General features: G+C 38.9%; 1 protein-coding gene across 7 annotated transcripts in view; it reads left to right on the top strand.

Annotated features, from left to right (window-relative positions):
• Positions 1–14,552, top strand: part of KLHL13 (kelch like family member 13) — a 170,465-nt gene extending 155,913 nt beyond the window's left edge. For all 7 annotated transcript variants that reach the window (XM_058658642.1, XM_058658639.1, XM_058658638.1 and 4 more), the window contains 3 exons: positions 2,544–3,339; positions 10,795–10,908; positions 12,972–14,552. In XM_058658642.1, coding sequence (XP_058514625.1) covers positions 2,544–3,339; positions 10,795–10,908; positions 12,972–13,459 — 1,398 coding nt within the window. In that variant the 3' untranslated portion in view covers positions 13,460–14,552. The remainder of the gene's footprint in view (positions 1–2,543; positions 3,340–10,794; positions 10,909–12,971) is intronic.
• The last annotated feature ends 2,333 nt before the right edge of the window (positions 14,553–16,885 follow it).

Raw genomic sequence — 16,885 nt, 5'->3', positions numbered from 1 at the left:
AGCAGTCGAGGATGGTCCAAAGCCTTGGGACCCTGCACCCATGTGGGAGACCCAGAGGAAGTTCCTGGCTCCTGGCTTCAGATCAGCTCAGCTTTGACCATTGAAGCTACTTGGGGAGTGAACCAGTGGATGGAAGATCTTTTTTTTCCTTCTCTGTAAATTTGACTTTTCAATAAAAATGAATAAATCTTAAAAAAAAAAAAGAATAAAGAATAGGCAGCTCTGAATTGACTGGGTGGTCTGTCAAAGTCTTGTTCCACCCTGTGCTTCTTGGTATATAAGTACACTGGGGTCTAGAAAGCATTTTTCAAATACTTTTAAATAAACACTTTTTTTCACCTGTAATATTAGCAATCGTTTTTCACGAGATAAACTTGTAGAGGGAAAGGAATTGAGTACCTTGGTTCAATTTCAAAATTACTATGTACAGCTTCTTTTCCTAATAGTTTACCAGGTCTATGGTATACATTTTGTTTAAATTTGGTGACAGGTTACCTAATTTCTCCCACCTAAAGTGTGTATTCTTTGCATTAGTAAGCATATCTATGATGAGATTCTGTGTACACGGGGATTATGTTTATGTTGTTGTCAACTTTTGCTTGCCCATTATAGTAAACATTTTCCAAAGTGCAAATTATCCTGGCTCTGGGAAAGACTTTTTCTGGTCTTGTGAAGTAGATCCATTACTCCAATCAGAAATCCCTTCCTTCTTGGATGTCTTAGACAATTATGTATTGCGTGTGATTCCATTCATACAACTTAAATTTTATGAGATAGAAACATGACCCTTTAAAATTGAATTAAAGTGAACTTGGAGTAACTATATTAGAAATCTGAGGTTTTGATTGTTGAGCCATGTATTTCTGGAGGCCCATATACCCTTAATTTTTTTCCTAGAATTATTTTTTGTTATAGGTATGTTTTAGACATTTAAAATATATAGCCGCTAAGTATTAATAAACATTTTTATTATTTTTGTAAGGTAAATCAACCGCATGACAGCCCGGCTTCTCCTTCAGTAATAAATCTGTGAAAAATCACCATGAGCTTAGCATTCCTCAGAAGAGTAATACTTTTAGCTTCGTTCCAGCTTTGAAATGAAATGTCAACAGAAGGATTAGCCGATAAATTTCTTAACCATCAGCCAATCTGTTGAAAAAAACATGGTTATGAGATTAATAGTGCGTTGATGGGCCAATGTGTGACATTGCATACATATAGTGACAAATTGTTTTTAATTGTTTCCTTTACATGTGACCTGTCTCTGTGGCTTTGTATACAAGCCCTGACCTTGGTTTAATAGGTTTGTTTTTGTGATTTATTCCTTGCATTGTATTTACTATATTCTTTTTTTTAACCCCCCGTGTGACCAGTCAGTTCATTGAAAGGATTGTGCTGAAAAAGGACCTGTTGCTACTCCCCTTTGCTTACTTTCTGCTTGGTGAAATATGCTACCCTGTGCTAAGACAGGGTCCTGGATTCATTGTGACTTCAGAGTTAGAGATGCTGAGAGCAGGAGAGTCGCTATGCACCCAGATGCAAGCAGAGATCTCGACTTATGTGTGATTTGCTATCAAATCCATCCTTCATGCCCTCAAAAAAGCCATTCCCTCCCTTTTATTTCCAGAAAAATAATGCAAAAAGTAACTTTATCCTATGATAGTCCCATTATGTTATTTTCTTTATGAACAGCGAGTGTTGAAGCAACTGAAATGAGTGTTCCTCATTTACATGAAAGTAAAACTTAAGACTAGATTATTAATATTTTTCTGTTTCTGATTCTGTTAGCTGTGTGGTACTTTTTAAGCATCATAACCATCATCACTGAGAAATATGCTGACATGAACCATAATAGAATCATTTTCAGAATTTCCTTCGGATCAAAATCTTACCAGTATTTTTCTGTGGAACAATATGCTTTTTTTACATAAGAGAATTTATTTATTTATTTGAAAGTCAAAGTTTAAGAAAGAAGGAGAGAATCAGTGAGATCTTCTATCAGCTGGATCACTGTCCAAATGGTCACAATGGCCAGAGCTGGGCTGCTGTGAAGCTGGGAGCAAGGAGTTTCTTCCAGGTCTCTCACATGGGTGCCGGGGCCCAAGGACTTGGGCCATCCTCTGCTGCCTTCTTAGTAAGCTGGGAGCTGGTTGGGAAGTGGAACAGCTAGGACTCTAACCATTGCTTATATGTTATGCTGGCATCAGGCAGAGGAGTAGCTTGCTATACTACCGTGTTGGCCCTTCAATGCACATCTTTGAGGAAAGAGAAGTAATTATTTTAGCCATAGTCAAGTTATAACGTTATTTCTTAGATTACCTCCTAACCTAGTGACTTAACACATTTTTTTGGTAACTGTTAGTGACTTAGGTAAAGGTCGTTTGCAAATTGTCTTTAGAACTTTGATGCATACAAAGAATCTTTATTTGCACCCAAGTGGACATTAAAAAGCATGTTTTGTTCTTCTAAAATAGGTATTTATGTTACAATATGAGTGTCGTGAAAGTAGCTGTGTTTTAATTTTTTTGTTGTTGACTTAACAGATTACTTTAGACAATTGTGTCGAAGTTGGGCGGATTGCCAACACCTACAATCTGACAGAAGTGGATAAATACATCAACAGTTTCGTCTTGAAGAATTTTCCTGCTCTGCTGAGTACCGGGGAGTTCCTGAAACTCCCCTTTGAGCGTCTTGCCTTTGTGCTTTCCAGTAATAGCCTTAAGCATTGCACTGAACTTGAGCTCTTTAAAGCTACTTGTCGCTGGCTTCGCCTTGAAGAGCCTCGAATGGACTTTGCTGCAAAATTGATGAAGAACATACGATTCCCACTGATGACACCACAGGAGCTCATTAATTACGTGCAAACAGTTGATTTCATGAGAACTGATAATACTTGTGTGAATTTGCTTTTGGAAGCCAGCAATTACCAAATGATGCCATACATGCAGCCAGTGATGCAGTCAGACAGGACTGCCATTCGGTCTGATACCACTCATTTGGTTACACTAGGAGGAGTGCTGAGGCAGCAGCTGGTTGTCAGCAAGGAGCTGCGTATGTATGATGAAAAGGCCCACGAGTGGAAAGCCTTGGCGCCCATGGATGCCCCAAGGTACCAGCATGGCATTGCCGTCATCGGAAATTTCCTCTATGTCGTTGGTGGACAGAGCAATTATGACACAAAAGGAAAAACAGCAGTCGATACAGTCTTCAGATTCGATCCCCGATACAACAAATGGATGCAAGTTGCATCTCTCAATGAAAAGCGCACCTTCTTCCACCTAAGTGCTCTCAAAGGCTATCTGTATGCAGTCGGTGGACGGAATGCGGCTGGTGAACTACGTAAGTGTGTGCATTCAGATAAGCACGGAGACACGTCTTTGTTTCCCAGAAATTATTTTCTAAATCTTAACATAAGCACTCCTGTAAATTTTTAGACTAAACAGTTTTATTTGTAAGGTCTTTTATTGCCTTAGAAAGCATTAGAGGTCATCTGTATGCTTTACCTGACAGATACTCTTGGCCAGGGTACAAATCATATCTTGCAAAGAAATTGCTGTCTCATAGAGTGCTGGGCGGCATGTAGAGTCTTCATCTTGAAGCTCAGCTAAAAAGCATATTCAGCCAGTTTATGTTCTGATCGTATCTTTCACATCACTTTGTCATGCTTCCTCGTTGTCCATTTTTAAAAGACCACATAATACTTTACTAAGCAAGTTAAAATACTGCATTACCAAAAACGGACGTTGGTGTCTTTTGCATAATTTTCTAATAATCACTTAGTGGAAGCCACTTAGTAAGATAATTATCTTCATCAATTAAATGTGTGACATTCAATATCACGCAAAGTGTATTTACAATGAGAATAGTAATTTGTGACTATTTTAAAATCATTCTCTCTTAGTGACGTTCAAACTGTTTTACTCTAAATTAATTTGGTTGTTTGATGGCTACTTTTTTTTTGTCTTCCTAAATTCAGGTTGGTCACATCCACACTTAATGTGAATGCACGTTTGGCTACATAAATTAACGCTAAAAAGTGTAATTTCATTCTTAGGCCAATTGGGATGATATAATTTATCCAAAAATAGAGATAAGAAACCTAAATTTTCTATCCGTTGTTACATTATTATTTGGACTGTTTTTTACACTGCTGTTTTATTCTCTATTATAAAGTTCTATCATTGACTAATATACCAGGCTCAACAAAGCCTAGAACGTTCAAAATATTGGTCTTGGTTTTGGATAATTCATAATAATTCTCAACTTTTGCCCTCCATAATCTAAAAAATAAAAACAAATTTAATGAGTTTTAGACTAGGGTACTTTCTGGAGGAAAAAAAAGCCTACTTTAAGCTCTTAGATTTTCCTGTTTATCAAGTCCTTTTTTGGGGTGAATGCGGGGGTGCGTGGGTAGGGAACATTCAACTTAGGCCCATGAAATCATTCGGTCTGGCCCTGCCAAGGCAACCACAGGTGACACTCAATTCAGTAAATCTTAAGTAGGCTCGTCTTTAAGTTGACAATTTTGTAATGGCCCACGAATGATGTTATAAATAACCAAATGTCCTGTGGCAGAAAAATGATTAAAATGATTCCCCGCCCCTGTCACCAGTGTGCCATGTCCCTGTGCTATGTGTCCTAGGGCCTACTCGGAGTAGCGGTTCTGACTGCTGACTTCAGCTTCCTGCTAATACACACCCTAGGAGGTAACAGTGATGCTTCAGGTGATAGTTCTGGGCTTCAGGTTTCAAGTTCAGCTCCAGCCCAGTGTAGCACAGCCCACCCCCTGCCACTGTGGCATGTGGGGAATGTCTCATTGGAATCTGCTTCCCCATATACTCTCCTACCACAATGAATGAAATATATAAGGAAAAGCAAAATGATTTTATATAAAACCCTGTCCTGTGAATACCATGGTGTTAACATGACTGATCATTTCCTCCCAGAAATGTTTTCCTTTGTTGTTACAGTGGTTTGTTTTCTAATTCCAGACCTCTGGGTTGTTGCATTAAGTGACATCATGGACTACATAGATTTACCTGGGTATTTGAGTGGACAGACTGTCAAAAATCATTCAAAGCATTGTATGGAATTGTTATTTCAGATCTCTTTCCTCATGTTACTATGCTATTACATATCTATGATGCTTGGAAATTATCCACAAGGTTTAAGGAGTGACCAGGTGGTTTCTTGGAAAAGCCACTGTGTAAGAACTTCTCAATGTTCAAAAATGATAGGTCATCAACCCTGACAGTCAGTGGTCATCCTAAAAATTCTTCAAGGATTTGTCAAGAGCATAGTGAGCTTGTTAGCACTGCTGTTAATATGCTGCTATTAACTTTTCATCATATTATTCCTAATAGTAATTAAAAGCCATATTGCTCCAGGATTTTATAATCTTCATGCCAAAGATGATCATCACATAAAGCCAAGAACCTAGGGGCCCTTTTGCTCATCCATTTCTGTGTGCTTTGTGTCCTCATCTGTCACACCTAGCCAGGAACAAGACCTAGATGACTCTTTTGGGCAGGTGCCTTATGCATAAGCTGCCTTGTTCCTCTCCTTCAGAAACCAAATCTGAATTTCCTATGAAAAATAGTCTGTTTTGAAAGTGAAAAGAAGCAGGAAAACGATGCTTTTAATGAGTGATTATTAAGTTCATATTGACTATTTGATCATATTTTTATTTAGAGTTTAAAAATAAAATTTTCATGACATCATGGACCTAAGGAAAAGCTAAGACTGTAGAACACCAACAAAAGTCTTACTTCTGCCTATGTGTATGCTTGTGTGTGTGCCTGGCTTCTTGCTGCAATATAATTCCTTGAAATGTTGTTTGTCTTTGACACTAGTTCCAAAGAAACCAGGGAATGCTTTTAAAGTAACTGCCAGTAATGTGAAGAAAGAGTTATTTCTGGCATATTTCAAAATTATGTCATATAAGTAATCGATCTTATTGAGTCTATATTGAAGAAGACTATGATAACTCAAATATTTTTTACTTTTAATTATTTTACATCATAATTATTTAAACATCAAGCCATCAAGTAGTGAAATGACTTATAGAAATCATGTTACATATTTTAAAAATAAATATACAATAAAAATACCAGAATCCAACATATACCTCCTCCATACACTTTGATAGATTTGGGGGTTTGTTTATCACTGCCCAGCACCCTAGGCTTCCAGAGTCCAACCTCACTCTGTAGGAACCATCATTCTTCACGTGTTTTTTTCCAGGCCAAACCTCAGCAAGTTCCACATGATCTTGTAGGACCTATTCTGAACTCGACCAGAATTGGTTGAGACCACAAGAACCTTTGTTAAATGAAACCATCCAGCAAAATGTAAGCCTTAAATTGGAGAAATTCTGTAATGTAAACAGCAGGCCACCAGACTACCAAAGGTGATCTAGATTAGGTATCAGCAAGCTTTATAAAATTCATTAATTTATTTGAAAATGTGATAATGTGCGACAGTCAGAATTCTACATGATGGAGACAGAACCCCTGTTCCTATGGTGCATTCTAGTAAGACATAAACCATATTATGGTATATTAGAATTTTGGAGGATAGAAGACAAGGAGGGGTGGAGAATGGGGCTTTATAAGAAAGGAGGTTATAATTTAAGTAGTGATAATGTAAGATTTCGTCTTGGTGTGCTGTTTGAACAGAGAACTCAAAGATTTGTGCAGTGAGTGATGGGTGTGTATGGTGGAAAAGCAATACAAAGAGAGTGCAGATGTCCTGAAACAGGGTTTTGTTTGAGTGTCCAAAGAGCAACCAAGAGGGCAGAGTAGGGGAATGAACCAAGGGAGTGAGTATGGTAAGAGAAATGGTTCTGGAGCTAATGGTTGGCCAGATCATGGTAGCTATTGGTGAAAACTGACATTCAATCTGAGGTAAACCAAGAGCTTTCAACCTGTTCATCTAGAGGGAATGAAGTGATCAGACATTTGTTTTGAGAGGATCACTTAGATGTCACATTGAGTGGATTAAGATAAGTATGTAGTATCGTGTTCCCACCACCCCCAACCAGGTATTGATGCATTGGGATGTTGGTCCTCAGTGTGGCAGTGTGAACAGATGTTGAGACCTTTAAGAGATGGTACCTATTGGGAGGTCTCAATTGTCCCCTCCCCCTTGCTTTCTGCTTTTCGGTATGGTTTTCCACTTCCATATGCATTTCCACAATGATAGATATCAATAGACTTTTGTAAAGTGTCAGCGATTTGTGTCCTTTTTGAGCCATTTGGGCTTGTCAGCCTTTGTCACAATTAACTCTGTTGTGTTAGAAAGCAATCATAGATAATTCACAAACAAATGGGCATTGCTTTGTTTCAAATAAGCTTTACTAATAACCATTGGTATTTGAATTTCATATGGTACAAAACAGCTTTTAGTTTTCCAACTCTTTAAACATGAGAAACAATTCATAATGTTGTCTTTTGGGCCATAAAATAATAGATAGTGGATTGGCTTAGGTTCATTTGCTGGGATTGGCTGACCTCTCCTCTAGATTTTCCTCATTGTCTCCTGACCATTCGCAACTCTTGGTCTCTGCTGGGAGCACTGCTTTATGGCAGCAGCTCCTGGTCTTACATCATCACTACTTTGCCTCTTTTTTTTTTTTTTTTTTCATTAAAGTTACCACTAACCTATTTGTCTGTCTTACAGATTAAAACAAAAGCAAAAACAAAAACAGAAAGGAGAGCAGGAACATCTACTTCTTAATTAAAACTAAATTCCATTGCTTTTAGTAACAATTCTGCATGGAGAAAGGTTGACAATAAAGATTAAACGATGAGAAAAACTGAACAAGATTACCTGGGATTGACAAACTATTGTATATTCATGTTGTTGGTAGTTAATAGTTGCCTTGCTCTGAGAAGCTCCAGTATGGGAAAGTACAATAGACTAATCCCCTTGCCCCGCCACCAAGGAAAAAATGCAGTTACCTCGATGACAAATAGTATTATCTTTCTATATAGGAAAATTTTTATAACAATGAATATCTATTTGGGCCCGGCACGGTGGCCTAGCGGCTAAAGTCCTCGCCTTGAAAGCCCCGGGATCCCATATGAGCGCCGGTTCTAATCCCGGCAGCTCCACTTCCCATCCAGCTCCCTGCTTGTGGCCTGGGAAAGCAGTCGAGGACGGCCCAAAGCTTTGGGACCCTGCACCCGCGTGGGAGACCCGGAAGAGGTTCCAGGTTCCCAGCATCGGATTGGCGCGCACCGGCCCGTTGCGGCTCACTTGGGGAGTGAATCATCGGATGGAAGATCTTCCTCTCTGTCTCTCCTCCTCTCAGTATATCCGCCTTTCCAATAATAATAAATCTTTAAAAAAAAATAAACAACAATGAATATCTATTCAGCTTCTAATTCCACCATAAAAAGAATGAGAAGAAACTAATAAATGTCTCATCAGAATAATTTGAATTTAACATAAGAAAGGATAGGTATAGTCTGTAAATTTCAAAATTAAAGGCAAAGTCAGAGTCCTACATTACAAAAAAATACAGTGTGTGACTTGAAATAGTTGGAGAAGATTATCTCTGGAAGTCTTTTAAAACCCTTTTTTCTGTCTGAATGTGTGACTACATTACTTCATTACATTAAGATTTTCCCATTAATTGCTTTGTTAATGCCAAAAATCAGTATACTAGATCCTCTGTTGAGTGTTGAGAAAAAGGTACGATTTTGATTGTGAGTTAAGTCATGATAAAGACGAATGGAAATGAACCTTTTGGATGATGTTTCACCACAAAGAAATGGTAAACATTTGACATGCAAGACATAGTTCTGATTAAACAATGTATACATGTATCAAAACATCACACTGTTCTCCTTAAATGTAGTTGTCACTTAAGTTTAAAAAAAGCCTTGAAAAGACCTTCAGTGACTAGAAACAGTAAAAACACAGTAATAAGGCAACTGGCACTTACATTTTCTATTAATTGTGGATTTAGCCCTTATTTAGGGGCAAAGATTTTGCAGGATTCTGCTGGGAGATTTTAGGGTGAACAGTAGTTGCTAAAGATCCAGGCAAGAAATGGTGAACAAAGCCACCAAGATAGTACATCAAATGAGAGTCATAAATGTCTTTGAAATACGGCTGGAAATTCAAAGCTGAAGTACACAGAAAGGGGAGTTGGTCTCAGCTAATGGAGATGATGTGATACATCTGTGTTAGAGGAGAAAAAAGCCCATCACATTGTGAGCTTGTTGGAGAAATGAAACTGTTAAATAGAACAGAAAATTAACTGCCCCCAACCCTCTTCTTTTTCCCCTTTCTGCGCTCTCTCCCACCTCCTCTTTTCCCAGCCTTGCGTTTTAAACAGAGCAACTGTTCAATGGTGGATTCATTAGTGCATTTGATCAAAGGTGCATTTGATCACAAGTAGTTAAAGCTTTTGCCAGTGGCTTGGTCAAATAATGTCATCCAAGATCCTTCTGTTTACATGTCACTACCTAAACATGTATCATATAGTTGACCAAAGATTCAAGGGAACTTACTCAAATGAATTTTGTTCTGGGCTTGATGCAGTGCTTGCCTAAAAAGTGTCATGTTTTCATGGGGAAAAAAAAAGCAGTGTTGGAAAAGTTAAGGAATTCCATTAGCAAGTGGAAGCATCTACAATAAGCAATATCAGCTTTTAGTCCATTTTGAATTTCTATTTTGGAACATTGGCCTCTTCAAAACCTTTAACCATTTTTAAATAAGTGGAAGTCACTTCTCTGAAACACTTTTTGCTAGAGATGATACATTATCTACAGAGAGGAAATGTTTATAGTAAAGCTCTTTTTTTTTTTAGATTTATTTTATTTTTATTACAAAGTCAGATATACTGAGAGGAGGAGAGATAGAGAGGAACTGGAACTGCCGGGATTAGAACCAGCAGCCATATGGGATCAAGGCGAGGACCTTAGCCACCAGGCCACGCTGCCGAGCCCCAGTATAGTAAAGCTCTTTTTAAAATAGATCTATTTGAAAGGCAGAATGACAGATGGAAGGAGAGAAAGCCAGGCATTTAGTCAGGTGCTCCCGTATGAGTGGTGAGAACCCATGTACTGCGACCATCACCAGCTGCCTCCCAGGTGCTTTAGCAGGAAACTGGATGGGAAGAAGCAGAGGCACAACTTGATACCTGGCCTTCCCATATGGAATGTGAGTGACCCAGGCAGCAGCTTAACATGACGTGCCAAAACACTTTTTCCTTATTAAGATCGTATCGGCCTGTGCTGCCAGTTATCTTCAGGTTCCAAGAGGTACTTGCTGCAGTAGTGATGGGTATATACAAACTATTAGCTTTAATCTGATATTATGAATAAGTTATCTTTAGTGTCCTTTGTGCTCTGAATAGGAAGTGATAGACTTCAGTGTATATATTTTCAGCCTTAATTTAAAATTTTGCTTCATATATATTTGATACTTCAACATAGGATCCCAGAGTTGAGTTTTCTTTCTTTGTGATTTTTTTTTACCTCCTCATATTCAAGAGGAAAACACTTTTGAGAGATGTCGAATTATAGAGACATAATCAGAATCCAAAAGAAATCTTAGCAATTTTTGCAGTGACAGAAATGTGTTAGATTCTTACATAGCCTCATCTTGATGTCACATATGTGAATGTTTACATTACTAACACGGTCTTGAAGAGTATTAGTGCCCCCGAAAGGACATCTATAGTAGACATGTTTCAGGTAGTTAATATAATTATTGTTTCACCTAAAGGATAAGAAATAGTTGCTAAATTTGAAATGAAACACAATTTTCTTTTTTAAACAGCTACAGTAGAATGCTACAACCCAAGAACAAATGAGTGGACCTATGTTGCAAAAATGAATGAACCCCACTATGGCCATGCTGGAACTGTATATGGAGGAGTAATGTATATTTCAGGTAAATAATTGTTATGTGGACACTATATAAAATGTGAGTTTTTAAGCAATATGCTCAGCTTTGCATATCACAACGCATGTAAGTTGATTTTGAGAGGTATTTTTGTGAATTAATTCACATATAGATATCTTGGAAATTCCTCAATTTCACAAGACCAGCAGCAAATCATTCCTGCTATAAATAGGGTAATTTAGAAGAGATTGCAGACTATTCAGATTCTCTAATTTGCTTTCCATTCCACCACTATGTACTATAATGAATATTATATTATCTATTGCAACATTTTATTTAAGATAAAGCTAAACTATGTGGGGAAATAAATCATTGTGTAACATATAAGCTCTGCTATACTGTGGCTAAAATGTGTTTCTAAGAGATAATACATGGCATTTACTCTCTTTTTATATACAATCCATAATATCTATGTGTTTCCTTGTTTGCCTAGCATTGTAGTGGGATTCTACTATAGTAACATTGCCTGACTAATTCTGCGGTCGATGGCTGGATTGTAGGCACAGGGAAATATGTTTCGGTTATAAGATTCTGCAGTGGTTGCAGCTGATTCCCAGTGTCCAAGTAACAACTTTGATTCTCAAATTGTTGATGTTCAGATCACCCTTTCATAGACTTCTGAAGGAAGTCTTTCTTTAAACATCACCTTTGGTATTGATATTTGTTAGGCTGACTCACTCCACCTCTGGCCTTTACTCTCCCTCTTTGAAGGCCTGAAAGTGTGAGAGCAGCAGTTACAGTGTTAGAGAACAAAGGGGGAAAGGTAATGTTTGTGGTCTGATTCTTTCAACAATGCCTTATGAAGTCTCTCATGAAGAAAGATCTACTTTGTAGACGATATAAATGGAATACTTCAGCAACAAACTTCTGCATGCATAAAATTTCACATATATTCAGCATCATAATTTTTTTGTAAATCTTTTTAATGGTTCTTGTTACCTGCAAAGCTTGGTGGGTTCTTTCCTCACCTTGGTATAGAAATAAAAAGCTAGGAAGCAAGTGCAACTGTAACAGAATCTTTATTCAAAGCAAAGCAGTAGGAAAGCCCTGTCTCACCAAGAGGTAGGGAAGTGGAGTGTCCGACAGGACGCTGGCTTTAGGGGAAGCAGCTTGAGCCTTCCAGGTTCTTTTTCCCTTTCTTCTCACAGTCATGACCAAAGGGAGGGGCCTGGGGGACCCAGGTGTCTGGGCTGATAAAGAGTGTCTGGAGTGAGTCTAGTCGAGTGACTATCTTGTCCTATTCTGGGAGCCTGGCCTGCAGCCTCCCACTCCCTAGGTCTGGCCAGAGAAGCAAAGGGAAACTCCTCTCGCCTTGGTTGTCTTGGCAACTCCAAGGTCTTGTTTGCACTGCCAGCTCATCTGGTTCCTGCAGACAGTGAACTGTGACATGGGGTCCAAAAAGTGGGCACCCCTGTCTTCCTCCAAGACCCTGGACCCTGCCTCAGTTCTGACATATATGTTATTGTCCTTCCTCAGCCAATGTACTAAAATTTCTCTAAAAACAGAGTTCAGAGCATCTTATAACCCTGTGTGCTTTAAAGGGCTTTTTCAATGCATTTTGATAAGTAGCTGATTTCAGAGTCACAATCCTAATGGCAAGCTGGAGGTAGATATTCTTATTTGGCAGTTTGAGGAAATGGAATTTAACGTGCTCTAGTCCAGTACTTAGCACTCACAGAGCACCTGCTCATACGGAACAAGGAGTGTGTGGTTCTTCAGTGTTGGGATGTATCACAGACCCAAATGTAGCCAAATATATTTTCCATATATTTCTTAAATACTATAAGATCTCCTTTTGAGCAAACCATTTGGATAATGCAAGCTGGTTCTCATTCTTTAAGAAGGAAAAAAAATATGGTTAGTGGAGAAAATACATTTACAGAGTGCAGACATAAGTGCACTGTTAATATTTCATAATGTGTTGCTAAAAGTTTGTGCTCAAACTTGTGTTAAAAATATGTTGCTAAAAGAAAAGATTATGATGGTCAGCCTTTACTTTTGCCTTTTTGTAATAACTTCTCAGGCTCGTGTTTTTCCTTTTTGTTCTTTAGGAGGAATTACTCATGATACTTTCCAAAAGGAGCTCATGTGCTTTGACCCTGATACTGACAAATGGATCCAGAAGGCACCAATGACCACCGTGCGAGGTCTGCATTGCATGTGCACAGTGGGTGAGAGGCTGTATGTCATTGGAGGCAATCACTTCAGAGGAACCAGTGATTATGATGATGTCCTCAGCTGTGAATACTATTCACCTATCCTTGACCAGTGGACCCCAATTGCTGCCATGTTAAGAGGGCAGAGTGATGTTGGGGTCGCTGTCTTTGAAAATAAAATCTATGTGGTTGGTGGGTACTCTTGGAATAACCGTTGTATGGTAGAGATAGTGCAGAAGTATGATCCAGATAAAGATGAGTGGCATAAGGTTTTTGACCTCCCAGAGTCCCTGGGTGGCATCCGAGCTTGCACACTTACAGTGTTTCCACCCGAAGAGTCCACACCATCACCTTCTAGAGAGTCCCCTCTTTCTGCACCTTGAGATCCTTCGTACAACTAAGATGCTGTAGTCTTCTCTTTGCAACGTGTCCTGAGTTCTCTTTTTCTCCCCTTTAGTAGTATATATGTTAGAATTAGCTTCCAGTAATTGATGCAGCTATTGGAAAAAAAAAAAAAGATGACATTGATGTTATTTGTGCTGTTTCTCTGGCTTAGAATGTTTATAAAGTGGTAACAAAAACCATTCTGGCAACGTTTCTCATAGAAGCTGATGTTTAACATATGAACAAAAGGTGTCGTCTATAAAATGTTTCCTCAGTACTCTTTCAATGCTGTGTGCTGGGTGTAAGGTATTTGTCATCTTACATTATTAAGGCCAATAAACCTGGTTGAAGGTGGATGATAGTAACTGTACACCCGTGTCCACTAGGCTTCAAAGTAAACAGGTTTTCTTTCATCTTTGACTATGATATGTCAAAGGGAGGCAGCCTGCTCCACCAGGAAACCACACACGAAGGTTGCCAATGCGCATGAGCTACCTCCCTCTTTCCATAAAGTCTTTCTGACATAAGTGTCAACCCACCTAACTGTGTTGGGTACATTGAGAACATGTGAAGTTTCTCAGACACACAGGAGAAATGACTGGAATTCACCAATTCTAATTTAAAAATACAGCATGAGCCTTTTACGTAAAGATTTGAGGTTTTAGATGTGTGTGTAAGTGTGTACATACAGATACTTACATCAAATAAAAGATTTTTAAAATTGAATGTTACTTCAGGTGAATATGAAATGAAATCCTTCCCCAAAGCAGCTTCAAAGGGAATTCAGTATGCACATACTGAACGCATGTATGTGGAACCTTATTGAATTTAGGTGGATAAGGGCTAGAAATTTTGAACAAATAAATTTGTCAATTCACTAAATTTTCTCTTCAGAAACTGTATTCTACTCCTTCTCCTTTGCTCTTGAGGTAACTTACATATTATATGTATTCTGTATACTCTCAGTTCATAAGGTTCTTTAGCACAAAGTGTAGCAGCATCGCCTGGAGAGCTGCTTTTGCTCAGTGAATTCAACACCCATGTTTTATCTTTTTTTCTGTTCAATAATAAAAAAAAAAACATTTAATGTCATTTTGGGCTCTGGCATCTCATTATTGTCTGTTTCAGCCTCTATGTATTAAATATCCGTTTCTTTGTAATGGTAACATTCATATGATCAGCACTGAGCTGCTTGAGTGACTAACCATTTATGACTTTTTAAAAAAAGATTTATTTATTTTTGCAGTAAAGTCAGATATACAGAGAGGTGGAGAGACAGAGAGGAAGATCTTCTGTCAGCTGTTTCAAGTGTCTGCAACGGCCAGAGCCTAGGCAATCCAAAGCCAGGAGACTAGGACCCAGGAGCTTCTTCCAAGTCTCCCACGTGGGCCCAGGTTGCCAAGACTTTGGCCCATCCTCGACTGCTTTCCCAGGCCACAAGCAGGGAGCTGGATAGGAAGCAGGGCCACCAGGACTACAACTGGTGCAAATAAGAGATCCCAGTGCATGCAAGGTGAGGATTTTAGCTACTAGGCTACTGCACTGGGCCCCATTTATGACTTTTATGTGGGGAAAAAGAGCATTTGATCACATCTGACCTCACTGGTCAAAGCACTTTAAGGAGTTATTTTTGAGAAGTGAGTCTTTCAGGAAGGTCATTGGCTTTCATTTATTTCCACAGAACTGCCTGACATGGCTGAACCCTAAGAGCAGTTACATCTCTAAGGTCTTGTGCTTCAAGAAGTTGTATCTGGCATCATAGGTAGAGATTACATAAAATGATCTTACAAATTTGCCTTTCACCTACAATGCTTGAGGGAAAATGTTTTGTTCTGTGTTTGCACTGTTCTTTTCTTTAAAAACATTTCAAATATAGCATAAGAGTATGAAGATTGAGCACACCGAATTAATATTTTCAATATTTTGCAATGTTTGTGTTATAAGTAAACATTTTTGTAAAAGCATGGGTGTATATATTGTCACATAATGTGTTAAAAACTTTTTTAAGAATCACTTGAGAATCATATTCAGGTCATATTGTGATTTTCCTGCTTTATTTGCAAATAATTAGACTAAATGAGAAAAAAATTTTTTTGAAGAATATGGTATTCTTCCACAACAGGGAGAGATCAGACATTTTTTTCACCAGTGAATAATTAACAATAAGGATGTCACAACCTTTGTCTTGGGTTAAGCTGTCAGTAACAAAGCAATTTTTCCATCAGTGGCACTTTTGAATCTTGGGAGGAAGTCTGGTATGAATTTGAAAGACCAGCAAGATTGTTAAGTCTGAGCACTCCTTCAGAATTCGCTGCTTATAGGCACAGCACATTTAGCCTTTGCAAACAGCTAACACCTGCCTCAACCAAGAGTCTTGTACCTAGCCCACCAGTGACCCTACAGCAGCCGAGGTGGCGGCTCCTGCTCAGGCTGCTGGCCCCTACGCTGTGAAGATCAATCTTGTGGCCTCCCCTTCTGCGTCCTCAGGATCTTCGCTGATTCTGCTAAAGGAGCAAAATTGAAGAGTGTAGTCTTGAGGGCTGTGGTGTTCAGGCTTGCAAGAGGAATACATCCCTTCTACACTTCTCACATTTTACAACCTGGTCGGCAGTCCTGTAGCTGTTGCGAGTTGACCAAATCTATTCCAGAAATGAGTCGGAGGCAGATTCTTAGAAGCTCAGGAGGCTTTATTCACCAGCCGGACTGTCCCACCACAGGTGACAGAGGTGAGCAGCCCGTGCCTGCACCCACCACATCAGCCGAGTTCAGGGTTCTTAAGTAATGATTATTCTATCAACTTAGAGAACAACCACACATGATAGAAATCTTTCAATCAACTGTGGTGGCATGGAATACGGATACTCATTTGAAGTATCATGTACTTAATCCAATCAGTACGGATCACATCCCATAGGACTTTCCAGTACTGTTTACAGAAAACAATTTGGGACAATCAGCTTACTTCTTACTGCCTGTGCTGTAAAAGAAAAGCAAGATCTCACCCTGGAATGAGATAGGCACCCAAAGGTTATGGCAAAGGTCAGATGATGGACATGTCCCAGAGGAGTTTCAGCAGACCTAGCCTTACTGCTGCCATTTTCTACTGTCTGGGCTGTCACAGTGGCTTCGGTAACACAAAGAGAACTGGTAAGTATCAGATAACTGTCTGCCCAGAAAGAAGAGGCAGTAGAGTTGGGGGTTTGACCAGTAGTCCTGTGTGAGGATTGACATAAAGCATGCATCAGATGGGTTTGGGAACTGCTGATACCATTTTCTCATATTAGCCCATATCAAAATGTTCCCGGAACAGATAAGTTGCATTTTATTTAACTAGTGCCACCATATGTCCTTTTCGTTTCAAGGGCCTTCGGTTGTGTCACCCCCAAGAATAGTAAGCTTATATTTTTGAGCAAAAAAAAAAAAAA

Source organism: Ochotona princeps, chromosome X (assembly GCF_030435755.1).
Source record: "Ochotona princeps isolate mOchPri1 chromosome X, mOchPri1.hap1, whole genome shotgun sequence".
Classification (NCBI taxonomy): Eukaryota; Metazoa; Chordata; class Mammalia; order Lagomorpha; family Ochotonidae; genus Ochotona; species Ochotona princeps.
This window is presented reverse-complemented; position numbering and strand designations above follow the sequence as displayed.